The 17,744-nt window shown below is 41.8% G+C and overlaps 2 protein-coding genes across 2 annotated transcripts; both read left to right on the top strand.

Annotated features, from left to right (window-relative positions):
- The first annotated feature begins 389 nt into the window (after positions 1-389).
- On the top strand, positions 390-9,667 carry pwp2h (PWP2 small subunit processome component). The gene is made up of 21 exons (XM_030074376.1): positions 390-565; positions 1,068-1,180; positions 1,463-1,557; positions 1,682-1,781; positions 1,939-2,082; positions 2,337-2,472; positions 2,664-2,890; positions 3,036-3,179; positions 3,406-3,476; positions 3,699-3,835; positions 3,973-4,121; positions 4,508-4,655; positions 4,789-4,939; positions 5,325-5,505; positions 5,948-6,095; positions 6,368-6,476; positions 7,016-7,081; positions 7,491-7,709; positions 8,191-8,341; positions 9,074-9,148; positions 9,357-9,667. The coding sequence occupies exons 1-21, from the start codon at positions 548-550 to the stop codon at positions 9,526-9,528; spliced, it is 2,754 nt and encodes a 917-aa protein (XP_029930236.1). The 5' UTR covers positions 390-547; the 3' UTR covers positions 9,529-9,667.
- Positions 9,668-10,664: 997 nt separating this feature from the next.
- Positions 10,665-17,452, top strand: eed (embryonic ectoderm development). The gene is made up of 12 exons (XM_030074555.1): positions 10,665-10,834; positions 11,676-11,828; positions 12,335-12,427; positions 12,686-12,751; positions 13,094-13,219; positions 13,733-13,814; positions 14,023-14,114; positions 14,204-14,337; positions 14,628-14,733; positions 14,995-15,153; positions 15,600-15,673; positions 16,432-17,452. Exons 1-12 carry the CDS (start codon positions 10,715-10,717, stop codon positions 16,556-16,558), a joined length of 1,332 nt encoding a protein of 443 aa, XP_029930415.1. The 5' UTR covers positions 10,665-10,714; the 3' UTR covers positions 16,559-17,452.
- Positions 17,453-17,744: the final 292 nt, after the last annotated feature.

Genomic DNA, 17,744 nt, shown 5'->3' with positions numbered 1-17,744 from the left:
CTTAGAACTTTAGATCCTCATATATATATATATTATAGTCAAATTAATATTATTAATTCCATATAAACATAACTGAGTACCACAGACGAATTATTAGTCCCTATAGAACATTATGTTGATTTTTCGTTAGGGATATGTTGGCTCTCATGAACAGCTATTTCATAGTTTCTCAATAAAACTTAAGTTGTAATTTAAAAAGACTTTTGTGTACATCTAGTCTTGAACTGTTTTGTTTCACCAGTAGTTTTGTGCAGTTTCTGGCATTGTCTTTGAATTTCTGCATTTTTTTTTTTCTTGAATAAAGATTGACGTGCCATGCCTCGATTTACTCCTATTCATTTCCACTCCGTGCCGCTAGGGGGAGCGCTATGGTGGAGTCAACTCGGAAATGACAAGTGTCAACAAAACTCAAAACACGTGTGGTGCTGGAGGATGCATGGACAGTTCAGAATGAACCTTGACTAACATGAGCCATTTATCAATATTATCTCCAGGGCATATCGCAAGAAGGAACTAAATGCACCAAGTTTAAGGAGTATTTATTAAAATGAAGTTCGCCTATCGGGTAAGTGAATCAGAGCCCAGCTAGCTAAACTGTGAATGTTTCTGTTAGCAACACAGGACTGTCTTTAGCTCCGGTGCAGAGCCCGGGTCAGAGCCCGTTTACTAATTTGCCATTTAAATGTTTAGGTGTGTTTGCAAAAGAGCACACTTTCCAATTGGTTTTCATTCTTTAGACAACCTTTTACCACCAAAACACACCTCAAACCGTGCTGGCTAACAGCGCCTCATATAAGTTAAGTTCAGTGAGAAGTTGGATTTATATCGAAATAAAATGCTACTTCTTGGATTATCTGTATGCCGAATATACCAGAACATTTCATTTATTCATCAGCTATCTGAAGTTGCATGTTAAGCTTATTAAGCGTCGCTGATAAGTAGGGAAGTATGAAATTGCCACATTTTTTGAATGGAGTTCGGCGTGACCGTCTCTCCAAATACCTGAGAAGAGAATGAGACTTATTAGAGCTGGGTTGCACTAAGACTGTCGTGTCTCCTGGTTGTAGTTTTCCAATCTTTTCGGAGCTGTCTATCGTCAGGGGAATCTGAGTTTTTCCAAAGATGGCAACTCGGTGGTCAGTCCTGTTGGGAACCGCATCTCTGTCTTCGACCTGAAAAAGTGAGTAAGCCGGTTTGCAGAGCCTGGCAGAGTGAAGGGATGCTGCACATTAATCATATTATACCTTGGTTTCCCTTCACTCCACATTTTCTCAAATATATAGACTAATCTCTGTATGCATAGATATATGTCATAATTGGAATATTAGTCAAAAATATGGTTTTAGCATTTCCCTATCTTTACATCTGGGTAAATGTAAGCCAATACTTACTTTTACCTTTCCTCATCATAAACCTAAATCAGGAGCTGTGCTAAACTGAAGCATTTTCTTTTCTTTTCCAGCAACAAATCTGAAACGTTGCCAGTGTCCACCACAAAGAACATCACATGTGTCGGCCTGTCTCCTGATGGAAACCTGGCCATCCTGGTGGATGAAGGTACACGGTGCATTGATGTGCAGACTGAGACTGTAATTGTTGAATGGTGTAGTTTAAAGTTGAACATAGCTTCAGTGCTGTCGAAGGGAGTAAACAAGACAATCCAAATGTGTGTGTCCTGCAGACGGTGCAGCGCTGTTGGTCAGTCTCATCACCCGGGCCGTGCTGCATCATTTCCACTTCCACAAGCCTGTGAGCAGTATTCGCTTCTCACCTGATGGCAGGTAAGCAGCATCGCCTTCCTGTTGTCTCTGTAAGAAACAAACAGCACCCCAGTGGCACTGACTTGTTTAAGTCTTATACACTGTATGTTAATTGGTTGTTTGTGTTTTTTGTGTGACCCAATGGGAAAATGAGCTTTTATTTATTTTTCCCCCTCAGGAAGTTTATTGTGACTAAGGAGAATGTGGCGTTGATGTACCACGCTCCCGGGAAGCAGCGGGAGTTTAACGCCTTTGTGTTGGACAAGAGCTACTATGGTCCGTACGATGAAACCACCTGCATCGACTGGACGGACGACTCCAAGTGAGTCAAGGACACACTCCGTTCATAGGGAATCTTTTTCCTCTGGATTAAGGATAACATAAACACTGTTTTGTTTTACGCTTTCATAATTTATCATCTCACTCAGCTGTAAGTTAGAACCCTGAAGCAAACTTGTTGGGGAGGAAATATTTTTATCAGAAGAGAATTATTTCCATCCCAGATTAAAATATCCAGGACCATTGATAATCAGTACTTTATATTTTAAATAAAGGATTGTTCACCTTTTCCTGTAGGTGTTTTGTGGTTGGCAGCAAAGACATGTCGACGTGGGTGTTTGGTGCTGAGCGATGGGCTAACCTCATCTACTACTCACTGGGAGGACACAAGGACGTCATTGTGGGCTGTTTCTTTGAGAAGGACAGTCTGGATGTGAGTTTAAAGCTGTTAATCACCGATACAGTCTCAAAGGAAAAAATGTAGTGTTACATCTATATTGGTCATGGAAATTCAATATTTTAGCCATAAAAATTTTTGATTTGACACGAGTGGGAACACTGTATATCTCATTTTTCAGTGGCATGTGTTTTCCCTGATGTGTGTGTTGATCGTGCGCCTTCCAGCTGTACACAGTGAGCCAGGACGGGACGCTGTGTGTGTGGGAGAGCAACACTGAGCTGGACGGCCTCGTCCTGCACAAGAGAACCAGTCAGAGAGAGGAGGAGGATGACGAGGAGCAGAGGGATGAAGGAGAGGATGGAGAGCCCAGAGGAGAAGTCATCAGGGGGAAGGCTGAAGCCCCGAAGGACGAGGGGAAGACCAAGAACGTCCGATACAAACAGATGAGCAAGTAAGCTGCCAGCTGATCTGCTTCTTTGTTTGCAGTTACTTACAGACATAAAAGGCATCACAAACATAAGGTTTACAACATATAACTGATGCATTATTGCAACCTCACACCATATTGACACCCTCCTCTCCTCACAATCTGGTAGACATTTCTTCAACAAGGAGGGCGACTTCAACAACCTGACGGCTGCAGCCTTTCACAAAGAGTCCCACATCCTAGTTACGGGTTTTGCCTCCGGAATCTTCCACCTGCACGAACTTCCAGAGTTCAACCTGATCCACTCCCTGAGGTGAGAGGTGCCACTGTCGGTCCAGTCAAATTAAATGGGTCTATCAACCAGGTTTTTGGTAGCTGATACCCATAGAAGTGAAATATGTCTTAATTCTTGACTTAAACACTGACTGAAGTTCCTAGTTTTCTACATTCATCTTAACGAGGAGGTAACCGAGAAGTTTCTTCAAACAGTCCAATGTATTTTTTAGTAAAAATCATTATTTTCATGTGGTTCCCTGCAGTATTTCAGACCAGAGAATTGCTTCAGTGGCTATGAACAGCTCTGGTGACTGGATTGGCTTTGGCTGCTCAGGTAAGCACTCACTGTTTCTGTTTACATTGTACATTTAGATATTGTGTCGTAGTGTAAGAGAAGAGTTTAACTGGGTAGAGATAAGAAGTTGTTTATTGTGTATTTTTGTTGATGCTGGTTTAATATCACTGAATGTAATTGCTTTTTTGAAGGATTTGGTGTATTTGACTTAAGATTTCAGCCTGCTGTTTTGGGGTTTGGGTCTGTTTTCCCCGTTTTCAGGGCTGGGTCAGCTGCTGGTGTGGGAGTGGCAGAGTGAGTCGTACGTCTTCAAGCAGCAGGGACACTTTAACAACATGGCCTCCCTGGCCTACTCACCAGATGGACAGTACATCGTAACAGGAGGGGATGATGGAAAGGTGAGTATGCTGCTGCCTCTCATCAGCTTTATATATATGAAAATGTAATAATCGCTTTTAGAAGAAAGGGCGAGAATTACATTGTGGAAGTGTTAAATGTGCTGTGCCTGAAAGTATTTTTGATTTAATTCCTGCAGGTGAAAGTGTGGAACACCAACAGCGGCCTTTGCTTCGTCACGTTCACGGAGCACACCAGCAGCGTCACCAATGTCACCTTCACCTCCAGCGGCTTCGTCATCGTCAGCGCTTCTCTGGATGGGACGGCCAGAGCATATGACCTCCACAGGTGAGGGCTACTGTTTGACTGGACTGAGTTGGAGAGCGGAGAGAGTGACATTGACACCGGCAAAGGAATTGACAGACAGAAAGAGTGAACTAAAGTCAATATCTTAAAGATAAGATGACTTTTATTGATCCCTTGAAGGATATAAATAATACTGAAATAAAATGCCAAATGTTCATATAGAAATATATAAAAGCTATGTTTACAGTGCAAAATGTGTGTGTACAGTGCATGTATACATTTCACAGTGGAACACATACATTTTTTAATATATTTTTATATCAAAAGATGAAGGTACTGAGTAATGTAAGAAACAGTTTTATTTTGAACATGCAAATATAGCAAGTGTGTTTTTCTCTGTTTATTTATGGACTCCTCTCTCCACACAGGTACCGTAACTTCCGGACGTTCACGTCGCCGCGGCCTGCGCAGTTCTCCTCTCTGGCAGTAGATGTCAGTGGAGAGCTGGTGAGCGCAGGAGCACAGGACTCCTTTGAGATTTTCATCTGGTCCATGCAGACCGGCAGACTGCTGGAGGTAGGACGACCCTGGATCACTGTGGGACACTTTGGTTGTATTTTTGGAACTCATTTGTTTTTAGAAATGATGCCACACTTCATTCAGTCACAGAACAATGCCTGTTAGCTTCTTCCTCTCTGTGGTTTTCCAGGTCCTTGGGGGCCATGAGGGCCCAGTCAGCTGCTTATGTTTCAGTCCAGTCCAGTCCATTCTGGCCAGTTCCTCATGGGACCGCACCGTGCGACTGTGGGACATGAATGACAGCTGGCAGACCAAGGAAACGCTCCGCCTCACCTCCGATGGTAATTAATGAAGGGAAGGAGCGCTTTAGTGATGTTACTTGGGTGTCACTGGATTTGTGGATCTTTGAACATTAAACACCCTTGTTTAGGTGACCCATCTCAGGATGATCAGGCAGGTCAAGTCAAATTTACTGAATAATCCACACCACAAAACAACGGTGTAACTGAATAAAATCACACTAAAAAGTTGTTCCAGGAAAAAAATCCACAAGACATGAAACTTACATGAAGAAAGCTTAAAAGTGAGACATTTCATCAGTGAAACACTGACTGAAATCTTCAGATTTGGACAAGAAATTAAGATGTGGAATAGGTAAGGACTTTGTAATGGGTAATGTGTAGCCCTGCCTTTCATTACTCTACTTTTTGTTTGTGCTTTTCCCAGGCCTGTCAGTGTCTTACCGGCCTGACGGTCAGGAGTTGGCCGTGGCCACTTTGGACGGAGAGATTTCCTTCTGGAACCCCCACACAGCCACACAGACGGGCTCTATAGTCGGCCGGCACGACCTGCAGATGGGCCGCAAAGAGACGGACAAAATCACTGCCAAACAGTCGGCCAAGGGCAAGTGAGTGAGAAAGTAGCTGAAAATGAGCATCTGTCCAGCCATCAGTTCACTCTCTTCATTGCACCAGGAACTGCTGGCTATTTGTTGTCAACACTCATCTTTTTATAGCCATAAACCATTGGGTTTTTAGGTTGTTTTCTGTAGTTGAGCTGGATTAAATGCTCACTATTTATGAAGAAGACCAAGACCTGTGTTATCAGGTGTCTTTGCCTTGTTCTCACCTGAGTAAACAAAAGAGGAAAGGAAGAAATGCTCCTGTTTGTAATAAATTGCTTTAAACGTGCTTGTTGTGAGCATAGCCCTGAGTCAAAAACAGTGAGCTATTTCACTCTGTTTCCAAATATTCAGGTGATTAATTTTACTTTATTTGCTGTGAGACTTATGATAGATTTGTTTTAAATTAGTCACTGGCTCAGGTTGTGTGTCCTGCTTGTGTATCGAGGTCCTTCACATCGCTTTGCTACTCGGCGGACGGGGAGTCCGTTCTGGCAGGAGGCCAGTCCAAGTTTGTCTGCATCTACAACGTCAAGGAGCAAATTCTGCTGAAGAAGTTTGAGATCTCCTGCAACCTGTCGTTTGATGCCATGGAGGTACAGGCATCTTTTATTTTACAGCAACACTTAAAGGAATCCTCAAATAGTTTTAATGTTCAGGGTTTGGTGTCTGATTTAAGACATAGCACTCAATTTCACTAATACATTCTGAACTACTGTCACATCCTGAGGAATCTCTAACCCAAAACATGATCATTTTGAGTTGTCGAGTTTCACCAAACAAAACCTTTTCAGTCCTTGAATTTGATTTGTGAGTGTGTGTGTGTGTGCGCGCTGTGATCATGGTTGTGCTCATCTTGGGTCTTCAGGAGTTCCTGGACCGACGGAAGATGACAGAGTTTGGCAGTCTGGCTCTGGTGGACGAGGGAGCAGGCGACGGAGACGGGGTTCACCTCAGCCTGCCTGGAGTTAAGAGAGGTGTGACGCTCAGGAAACATTACCTGACCAGTTTACAGCAAACATTTTTTGCTTTGCCAAACACCATAAATATACAGGAATTCCTCGTAACACATTAACAACAGGACAAGAGGAGAGTCTCAAACCTTGTATCACACATATCACTCTACACATAAAAGCTCCAGATTTTGATTTTGTATTGTGAGAGCCAACTCTAATGAGTTAATTTCATGTTTTTGCATTTGTTTGGTTGATTTTTTTTTTATTTTTTTTTTTAAATCTCATCATAAGAAACCCTTTCAAAACTCAATTGGAAAAACAAAAATACATTGCCATCAAGCTAAAAAGTGAGCTCTGAAAAGTCATTTTAGAGATTCAGGCACACTTTCATGCTGCTTAGGCAAGTAGATTTCATTGGAGGTTTAATAGCACATCTTTTATCTCTAAAACGAGTAGATGTCCACAAAACGGTATACTAGAATATCCTCCATCTCTATTAGTGTTGCACCATCTCTGCTTCATGTGCTCACTGCTCTCTTCTCTCTCGGTGCCTCCTGCAGGCGACATGAGCTCTCGACATTTCAAGCCGGAGATCAGAGTCAGCTCTCTGCGCTTCTCCCCTACTGGTAGGTGACAGAACTACAGGTGGTGTTGTTTTCTGTCAGAGAAGGTGATGTTTAGCAGATTTGTGAAGTCTTGACAGAATATTTTACATTGTCCTCCATTAAAATACTGAGTATTACTGTAGTCTGTTATCTCACATATGATGATAAATGTTGGTTAGTAGTTGGTTTGTCTGTCCAGCAGCCAAAAGAAAAATCCCAGGTATTTATTTTTAATTATATGAACTCAGAAAAGGGAGACAGTCTTAACATCTTAGTGAAGCTTGAACCAGACAACGTTTGGTGTTTTTACTTTATAAATGGCTAAAATAAAATCAGAATTGAAAGGAAGTTATAGTAAAAAATGTAATAAGCACAGTGCTAGTAAAATATGTCCTGGTCCTGGTGAATAAGCCGATGTGTGTTTTGTCAGGCCGCAGCTGGGCAGCCACCACCACCGAGGGCCTGCTGGTCTACTCTCTGGACAGCTCGCTGGTCTTTGACCCCTACGACCTGGACCTGGACGTGACGCCAGCCAGCATCCGCAAGCAGCTGCGGCTCCAGGAGTGGGCAGCAGCCATCGTGTTGGCGTTCCGCCTCAATGAGCGTGCGCTCACGCAGGAAGTGCTGGAAACAGTGCCGCACAAAGAGAGTGAGTGCAGACGCCCATCACTGCTGGGCAGAGCCCGCCAAAAGCCTGAGTTTATTGAGAATTGGGAATGATTTCGGTGGATTTTTTTCTGTGCTCCATTTACTTACACTGAAACTACCATAATGTTGTACTGTTGATTTGATTGAGAGGATATTTGAAAACTGCTACTACTTGTAATGCTAAATAACACAAGCAGGGGTCAAGTTTAACAAAAATGTTACAGGAACTGATAATGTGATAACTTGTCAATGACTTCCCAAACGAGCACATGATGTAGAGTCAATTATGACTCAGAGGCAGCAATAGTGTTGCTACTTGGTAGTTATTTTTCAGTTTTTTAGAAGTAGTTTCTCAGTGATTGGCTATTAATTTATTTTGGCTGCAGCCTTGGCTGAAAATACTTGAGTGAATAAGGACATCAGTGTATGTATTTGTCATTTGTGTGTGTGTGTGTGTGTGTGTGTGTGTGTGTGTGTGTTAGTCTCAGTGGTGTGTGGCTCCCTGCCAGACGTGTATGTTGAGAAGCTGCTGGGCTTTGTGGCGGCTTCGTTGGAGAGGTCGGGTCACCTGCAGTTCTACCTGACGTGGGCACAGACTCTGCTGATGCTGCACGGACAGAAACTCAAGAACAGGTAGACTGCCAGGGTCACGCTGCACAGCCACTCTTCATCATTTTTCAACCAGTTTTCACATAACTTGTAGCTCTGGTAATGAACAGTGTTGTTCATGTTTTCAAATGAATAAAGAGTATTTGTTGAGTGGATTTTTAAAACTACTGGATCCTGTTTGGCTGACAGTGGCAGCTCCTCTCAGAAATGCATATGGTGTATTCAAATGTTAACACAGAAAGCAGCCGTTATATGCAGACATGTCAAAAAAAAAAAAAAAAAAACACACAATTTTATGGTTAGTTTTAAAAAAATCCAATATCAAAGCAGATGCAAAATATTCAGGGTAGCTATTGTGACTGAATTTGTTTTCTTGGTCTCTAATTCTACTTGAAAGGTTAAACACAGTCACTGTGGTCTTAATGCAAATGGCAAGGTTCGTACGGGCGCTGGAAATCCTTGAAACTACTTGAAATTGTAATTGCATTAGTTTCATAGTAAATGGCTTGGTCAGTGACACATTTTAAAACTTGAAACTTTGTTGTGTTTGTCCTTGCAAAATGCTCTCACTAAACTTAATTTTGTTTACAGCACAATAACATTGATTTTTAATGTGAGGAAGAGGGGTATTAATCATTTTCAGTAGCCATAAACAGCTATAAGGTGCTGGAAAATGCTTGAAAAGTGAAAAGTTTAATTTGATTTGAGAAAAGGTCTGTGTATGAAGTGACTGAGTAGGTGTATTGTTACTTGCAGGTCAGGAGCCATACTTCCCACCCTGCAGGCGTTGCAGAAGAGTATCCAGAAACACTTTGACGATCTGTCCAAACTGTAAGTCTCAGTGTTTTGACACAGCAGCCCCCAGCTTCACTGTACAGACTCAACATGTTACATTTATCAAACAGTATCAATGCCTTTTTATTTTTAGAGGGACCTAAACCAGAAGCTCCTCTTATTAATTCATTCAAACGTGAATTAATTATTTCACTTTCACTGATGTTGCCATTTTGAACCAGTCGTGTGTGTTTTCTCTGTGCAGGTGTGACTTTAACATGTACAATATTCGCTATGCGGTGGCCCTGTCCAAGCAGAGGGGCATGAAGAGGGCAGCTGAGGAGGAGGGAGAGGAGGAGGATGAAGAGGAGGAAGAGGAGCTGTTGTCAGAGGGGATGAGCGAGGCCTCTCTGGAGGACGTGGGCGTGGCCCTGTAACAAAACCACCTCATTCCATCAGCATGTCGCGTTTCAAGACAGAGAAATGTACTGCTGGACTGCTGAGAGAACTGGTCTGTGTGGACTTCAGGAGATGATGATTTTGAACTTTTTTTAATTAAATTCTTATATAAACTGACTGATGTTGGTGGTGTTTGTATTTTCTTTGTTCTGCATCCACATTTGTCTACAGTTTGTCATTCCTTGGTCTGCATTGACAGAGAAGCAAAATGGATGTTGGAAATTTTGATCAGTAATGGGAAGAAATGGTGCAGACCTCGTGAAATGGCCTTTTACTTTCTTGATCATTTAAAAATGTCAACCAACGAGGTATCAGAAAGAGAGAGAAACACTTTTATTTGGTGAGTGAAGGGGCAGCATTCTTGGAGGTTGGAGTGGAGGTTTCACTGGTTAAATTTTGATTTACACCTACTGGTGCAGCAAGAAGTCACCATATGAAATATGCTGTTTTATAAGAAGCAAAAATTTTTGAGAATTCATTTGTTGAGCATTTTAATTAAAAGGATGGTAAATTCATTACCTGGACTGGACAGGCGCAACAATCTCTTAAGATCTGATTTCTGTAATTATAAATACAATAACAAAGTCCTTTTGCCCAAAGATCCACAATTTAAAACCAATCACAATTCAGTAGCAATCAACCAATCACAGCTCACTAGTAATCAACTAATGCCTAATTTGCTAATTTCCTAGTGCAGCGACATAGTTTCTTTACATTTTGAGTGGACATTTTGGCTTATTGGTCAAAATCATGGTTAAGCACAAGCTGCTTGTGGCTGATGAAAGCTGGACAGCATATTGATTATGATTTCCATCACTCCTCTAGTAAACACAAGCTTGCCAATCACTCAGCCATGAGTGTTTCGCATGTTTTATAATATTAAAAATTTTCCCACTGAATCAGATAACTGAGGGGGGGAAACCTGCATTTCCCTTGTATATAATTTTTGTTCCCTTTGACAATTTTATATTTCTTTGCTCCAAACTAATGCATATTTCCCTACTTATTTTCTACAAGTTCAGTAAAACATTTTAATAAAGTCAGAAAGTAAATAGAGAAGAAGGAGGAGGAGGAGGAGGAGGAGGAGGAGGAGGGGGAGGAAAAAAAGAAGTAGACCCGGATGTGTTTGGCCGGCGGAGCGGAAGAGGCGGCGTCAGAGGCAAAATGAGGGAAAATAAGAACATGTCCGAGTCCCCCTCTCAAGCGGGAAAAGAAATGCCGGCGAAAAAACAAAAACTGAGCAGTGACGAGAACAGTAACCCCGACTTGTCCGGAGACGAGAACGTAAGAGCTCTAACTTTGTTTCCTCCCTCCAGGCCTGCGAGCATCACGCCACAGCAGCACCCCGGCAGCGGCTAGCTAGCAGCTTTGTGCCGGCAGGAGACTCCGACACTCGGCGTGTCTCTGATAAAAGCAACTGTGAACCAGCTTCTCCTCCTCTAAAACACACAGCACACCCGTAGCTTCATGCTCTCAGACTCAGCCTCACATGTGTCCAGAGATATAATGGCTACAGGCAAATTAACCACGGCACGTTTCACTTGTGGATTGTGGCTAGCAGTGTTAGCACTTTGATCCAGATGTGGCAGTGAGAGTCAGCTGAAGCCAAATCCGGCAATAAATCCATTGAAAGCTCAGGGTGGGAGTCATTAGAGGCCCCATGATGAATATTATCACGATACTTACGTCACGATTAGATTGTATTGCGATTTATGACCTTTTTTTTCAACTGCAAATTGTGTCCCCAAGGGAAAACTATCAACATCTGTGTTATCTAATGAGATAAAGTTTGTATTCTGTTCATCTGCTCCTCAGACTGACCAACTCTGTCATAAAACCCTGCCATAAATTATTCTTGGTGATAAAATATTGATGCAAAATTACCACACTAGATATCGCGAAACTATAATAGTTAAAGCACTGTTTACATTACTTCAGTAGCTTCCATATTTTACCACAAGGATCAGTGAATTCAAGAGGCAGAGGGGAAATGGACAGCAAGGCCGTCTGTGACTGTTATGATAATGCATTAGATGATTGTAATGCAGCTTGCTGTAATGGGAGTGATGCTGGCTCCATAATAATAAACCTTTTAATGGCAGCTGTGTCTTGGTCCCGTTTGCAGGATGACGCTGTCAGTGTGGAGAGTGGGACCAACGTGGAGCGCCCGGACACGCCCACCAACACGGCCAACGCCCCGGGCAGGAAGAGCTGGGGCAAGGGCAAGTGGAAGTCCAAGAAGTGCAGATACTCCTTCAAGTGTGTCAACAGCCTGAGGGTGAGTCCAGCCACCAGCCTGATCTCTGTGTGTAACCAGGGACGGGACGAACTCGGCTCACATGAGGTGAAGCTGCTATTAAAAGCACACTGTAGCCTTAAAAATATAAAACAGTGCGTACTTACAATACATATACATAACAAAAACATATTTAAAACAGCATCAACAGCAACAGTAAAGTGACTTTCCCCATAGATTAAGCTGGCAAGGGGGATGAATGATTATTGAAAAAAAGCATCCTCTTGGTGTATTATTATCTGAGGAATTGTGCCCAAATTAATTTAGTAGCAGTCCACACACAACCACTGGAACTTGATGCCCATGTAGGAACTGTTATGATACATTCAAATACATCCTTAACTATCAAATCAATGAATTCAAGATTCTTTTACTTCTCTGTCTTGGGAGCATGTTTATTTTCTTTCTAGACATATCATAGCAGTCAGACCTGATTATGAAATGTTACTGAGTTTTGTTGCTGATGACGTGTCGTGTGTGACATGCAGGAGGACCATGGCCAGCCGCTGTTCGGGGTCCAGTTCAACTGGCACAGCAAAGAGGGGGACCCGCTGGTGTTCGCCACCGTCGGAAGCAACAGGGTGAGTTATGAGGAGAGGATGAAGTGCTGTTTTTCTTTTTTTTGACACACACCATCTGGTGCATGGCTTTTCATTTTTTTACGAGTCTGCAGTACAGCCTTTTTCTGAGTTAGTCCCATGTGTTCCAGGCAATAAAAGAAAATAGTTTTTATTGTTTTTAGATAATCAATCTGATTGTGCTGCTTTGCTGCTTGACAGCTGACTTAGCATTCATGTTTCACATTTTAATTTAACTTGTTTTTTTTTTTTCTGCAACAGGTAACTCTGTATGAATGCCACTCTCAGGGAGAAATAAGACTCCTGCAGTCTTATGTCGATGCAGACGTATCCTTTCGCACGCATAGACATAATTCAAACTTGTTTATTCCACATCAGCTCAGCTAAATCCAAACAGCGACTGGGTTAAGATAAGGTGAAAGTGAAGGTGTTTGCACAGAAAAAAGCATGTTGGAGCAACATTACAAACATTGGACACAGTAAAAAATATGTCATATCATTTAAAAGTGCATAGATCCTATGACTCTAAGTGTACGTATAGTTATACACAGTCATCATGTTCATGTCTTTCTCAGCTGGGAACAGTAAATCAAAGTGGTATGGATGTTAGAGAGATGAGTTTTTGTCTGGAGCATCGTGCGTCATTTTCTTAACCAAAGCGACACAAAGGCAGACGAGAACTTCTACACATGTGCCTGGACCTTTGACACCAACACGAGTCACCCTCTGCTGGCCGTGGCCGGCTCCCGTGGCATCATCAGAGTCATCAATCACATCACCATGCAGTGCATCAAGGTACAGCTGACTCCTTTGTGCTTACGCTCAAATAGCCAAACAAAAAATTCAATTCCTGCACACAATGATTTATTCCAGCAAGTTAGTCAACGTTTAGATTCCAAGAACGTGTAATTGAAGAACTTGTTACCAAACTGTGTCTAACTTCCTGAAATAAATCATTGCCAAGGTGAAAAGGTGTGTGTGGTAATTGAGCTTTCTTTGGAATTGGTTCGTCGGGGATTGGATTCCCTTTGCAACACAAGAGACAAAGCAAGTGCTGTGTGTGTTGCCTTCCACTCACTTTGCTTAAGCTCTTCTGTTAGGAGACCTTTGACGTAAAAGAACTGTCTCTTTTTCTTTTCAGCTTTTAGTAACACACCTTGCAAGTCGCTTTCTTCCATTTGCTGGCATTCATTGAAAAGGTTCAGAAATTAATTGCTTGTGTCCCATCTCCCTCATATGAGGAAGTTGTGGAAGAAAAGCATGCTCTCAGGAAAATTGTGTTTTTTATTTATTTGTTCTTGTATCCAGCATTATGTAGGCCATGGGAACGCCATCAATGAACTCAAGTTTCATCCAAGGGATCCGAATCTGCTCCTGTCTGTCAGCAAAGGTAAACTAGTCTTAGTGGTGATATAATTTGCATTCCATTTTTTTTTAAAACATTCACCAGATGCTTTCTTTACATAAAACAATGACAAGTAAAAGGCAGCAAGATCAACATGTAGACCATTTTTACTTTGTCATTTGTCATGAAGCTGCAGGGATTTTTTTTTTTCGTAATACCTGAGATTTAAATTGGTTGACGTGTGTTTCCTCAGACCATGCTCTTCGTCTATGGAACATACAGACAGACACATTAGTGGCCATATTTGGAGGCGTCGAGGGTCATCGAGACGAAGTCCTGAGTGCTGTAAGTTTTTGATTACACCTTGCATTAGACACTTGGCAAATAACAAAGAAGAGAAAATAAGATTTTTTTTTTTTTTATCGAACTGACAGGACTTTGATCTCCTGGGTGAGAAGATCATGTCGTGTGGGATGGACCACTCCTTAAAACTCTGGAGAATCAACTCAGAGCGGATGCAGAAAGCCATTCGTGGCTCGTATGAGTACAATCCCTCGAAGACAAATAGGTAAACAAAAAACAAAAAAAAACAACTTGAAAAAATGGGGTCAAAGCCTTGTAAGTTGGTTAGTATACAAACTGCTGTTGTGCCCTTGAGCAAGGCACTGAATCCTTACCAACTCCCTTATGGAGATCAGTTAAGGAGAAGCATACAGACACACAGTGTTATCAAATGACAGCATCATCTTTAGGCAAAAGTGTCTTTTGGTCTTTTTAAGGTCGTCTTTACCTGTGTTTGCTGTCAGCTGAGCAAAATCAGTTCAACTTTACTCATGAATGTTTGTGTGTTTTCTGCAGGCCTTTCGTCTCACAGAAGATTCACTTCCCCGACTTCTCAACGCGAGACATCCATAGAAACTACGTAGACTGTGTGCGGTGGCTGGGCGATCTCATCCTCTCCAAGGCAAGTGTCACTGAGCGGTATGATGTTTGGTGGCTGAATCCCAATCCCAAACAGCAGCACTGTGAATCAGTGTAAATTCAGATTCATTTTATGGAGTGGTGTTTAGTTTCCTGACTTCCCAATGGTCAAAATGTTAGCTTTTTTAAGTGCAGGGGGCAAAAAACACGTTTTATATGCTCTGCTACTGCTTGCAGGTGCCTCTGCCTCTCTTTTGGTTTAAGGTATTTATGTTTTCTGCTTCTTATTTCACTCTCCTTCTAGTCTTGTGAAAATGCTATTGTCTGCTGGAAGCCGGGAAAGATGGAGGACGACATTGATCACATCAAACCAAACGAGTCCAACGTGACAATTCTTGGGCGCTTTGACTACAGCCAGTGTGACATCTGGTACATGCGCTTCTCCATGGACTTCTGGCAAAAGGTGAGGCTGGCTTTGTTTTTCTGCAATCACTTGCCAGGGTTTCTGTGTAAGTCTGGCAGAGAACTGAAAATCTGCACTTGCTTTATTTGTAGCTGCACACTCACTGTGATCACATGTTGTGATGTAGCTGCAAACACTTTGGACTTCGTTGTATTCTCACACTTAAATCATATTTTTAATGGAATAGAATAGCAATACAGTCATAACCAAGTCACAGCAAATTGTACACTTGATGAAGTGCACTGGCAACAGACAAAGCATGTTTTATTAATGAAGATATAAAAAGAAGCAAATGCAAAGTGATGCTATAAAGTTACAAATTTCAGCTACAATCCTGGAAGTTAAATTGCTAGATGTAATCACTGACTATTAATTATGCAGCTCATATCTGGGCGCACCTTTTTTGAGCAGTTAATGAAGAGCTCTTGTCTCATACTGATTTGCAGATGCTTGCCCTGGGGAACCAGGTGGGGAAGCTGTATGTGTGGGACCTCGAGGTGGAAGACCCACACAAAGCCAAGTAAGTCAAACTGCATGAGCGGCACTGTGGGAAGGAGACTTGAGAGAGTTCACTCACTATCAGAGACGGTGTGTTTTTAGAAGCAAGACACTCAGCCCTGACTGCTCACTCCTTTTGAAGTGAGATAGTAGGGAAATAGATGCAAATTCCAGGGTTAAGATGTTTATGGAAAACTCATGCAATTTAAAATCCAATTTCTTGGCCCTTGAAAAGTTCTGGGAAATTGTAATCTTATACAGGTCTTGGAAAAGTCATGGAACTGAAGCAGTATCAGCTCTATGTGAGGTTGACAAGTTAACCCAATTCCCACTCAGGGATCAGTAAAGTATTTCTGATTCAGATTAAAAATAGTAATAATTGGGTGGAACCAATGCAATGACATTTGTAGATTCCCATTGTTTTTGCTCGTGCATCATTTTGTCTCAGGCTGGCAAGGAACTTGATTTGAGTAAGTCGATAATTTTCCTCAAACTAGTTGCAGATTTTGTTGATTGAACTTTTTAATTCCTAGGAATTCATAAATGAAAAACATATCCAGGTCGAGAAGCTCATTTACTTTATCTGAAGCAGTGTTAGACACATTTTTTCGGTGGTAGCTCTATTGCCAACTTAATTTTCCTTTGGTGACTGAAATTAAGCTGAGATTTATGGACAATCCAATGGTAAAAAGGTGTATCAACTGTGTTGTTTGTGGGAACACTTCTAATTAAATCAAACCAGACTAGTTTGGCTGACAGCCCTCTCTCTCGGCCCCTCAGGTGCACCACCCTGACTCTGCCCAAATGTACATCGGCCATCCGGCAAACCAGCTTCAGTCGCGACAGCGGCATTCTGATCGCTGTGTGTGACGACGCCTCCATCTGGCGCTGGGATCGGCAGCGCTGACTGTGATTGGTTCGCACGTTGACTGAACTCATTCGTTTGTTTGTTTTTCTGTTTCCCTTCCAGATGTGTTGCTCTGTCCTCGTATCCTAGCAGCTGTACAGATCTACACTGCAAAAAACATTCATCTTAACAAGTCAGCTAGTCTCATCTTCTGTTTAAATGATACTCTCTCCTAAAATAAGTGAAACATTGTGCTCAGGGAGTGAGATGATGCCATAGATGTTATTTTTATGCCCTTGTTAGTTTGTCTGTCAGTAGGATATCTAATCAATGTACTTCTGTTACATTTGGTGGACCGATCAGTAATTTTGGCAGTGATCTGTGATTTCCACCTGTAGTTTATTGTTTTATAGCTGTAACTATGAAACAAACAGAGCCTGACTGGATTCCAGTGTGCTTGCAGGTACATGGGCAGGCTCAAGAAATTATTTCAAGCTAAACTTGAAGTGAAAGTCTGTTGGGGAAGGGTTCACTGTTTATGGAGCTGTGCGCTCTCCGAGTGCCTTCTAGTTTCTTATGCACTTTCTTCCATTTCCAGTATTTTTTTAGATTACTCAAAATCACTCTAGTAGTATGAGGAAAGTGATTTAAGAGGGAAATTAGCATCTCACCCAGATTAGCAGATTGTTTCATTTGTTTTAAGAAAAAATGGATCGTAAGACAAGATGGCATGACTTGAGATGGACTTGTTTTTTGCTGTGTGGCAGCTTCATAACCAGTAGTGTGCACAGTTTAAAGGACAGTGCTGCCATTTTAGAGGATTTTGTTGTTGAGTTTTTCTTACATTCCTTCTTTATTACGCCCGTATGGATTGTTTTCAGTGCATTCACCCTGTGAAGAATAACCCCTCCCCCCAGTACACTCAATAAAAATGGTTTTGTAAATTAAACTGGACTTTAGAGTCAGTTTTCCCTTTACTGTTCAAAATATTTCTAAAATATTTTGAAGCCATTCTGTTATGAATCAAGCTAAACAGCATTATAAATTCACTCTGTCATTTCTGTATCCAAAAGAGGAGGAAGAAACAAGACACATTTTGGCATTTGGATAAATGTTCCCCGAAATGACAACAAAGACTTTTTAAGTTTCAGATTGTGACCATGATTGAAGACTGCTCAAGCTGGCCCAATGGAAGAGGGTTCTGGTCTTGCCTTTACTGATTATTTGTAATTCAGTTTATTTCAAC

The sequence above is a fragment of the Myripristis murdjan genome, chromosome 2 (assembly GCF_902150065.1).
Source record: "Myripristis murdjan chromosome 2, fMyrMur1.1, whole genome shotgun sequence".
NCBI classification, from domain to species: Eukaryota; Metazoa; Chordata; class Actinopteri; order Holocentriformes; family Holocentridae; genus Myripristis; species Myripristis murdjan.
Note: the sequence above shows the minus strand (reverse complement) of the source record. Positions and strands in the feature narration are given on the sequence as shown.

Bases quoted from the DNA above. Each gene is read 5' to 3' on its own strand.
- pwp2h (XM_030074376.1), top strand. The intron at 2,083-2,336 runs GTGAGTCAAGGA...CTTTTCCTGTAG, and splicing joins GACTGGACGGACGACTCCAA to GTGTTTTGTGGTTGGCAGCA. The intron at 6,477-7,015 runs GTGTGACGCTCA...TGCCTCCTGCAG, and splicing joins CCTGCCTGGAGTTAAGAGAG to GCGACATGAGCTCTCGACAT.
- eed (XM_030074555.1), top strand. From the start codon at position 10,715: ATGAGGGAAAATAAGAACATGTCCGAGTCCCCCTCTCAAGCGGGAAAA. The intron at 12,428-12,685 runs GTGAGTTATGAG...TTTCTGCAACAG, and splicing joins CCACCGTCGGAAGCAACAGG to GTAACTCTGTATGAATGCCA. The intron at 13,220-13,732 runs GTACAGCTGACT...TCTTGTATCCAG, and splicing joins TCACCATGCAGTGCATCAAG to CATTATGTAGGCCATGGGAA.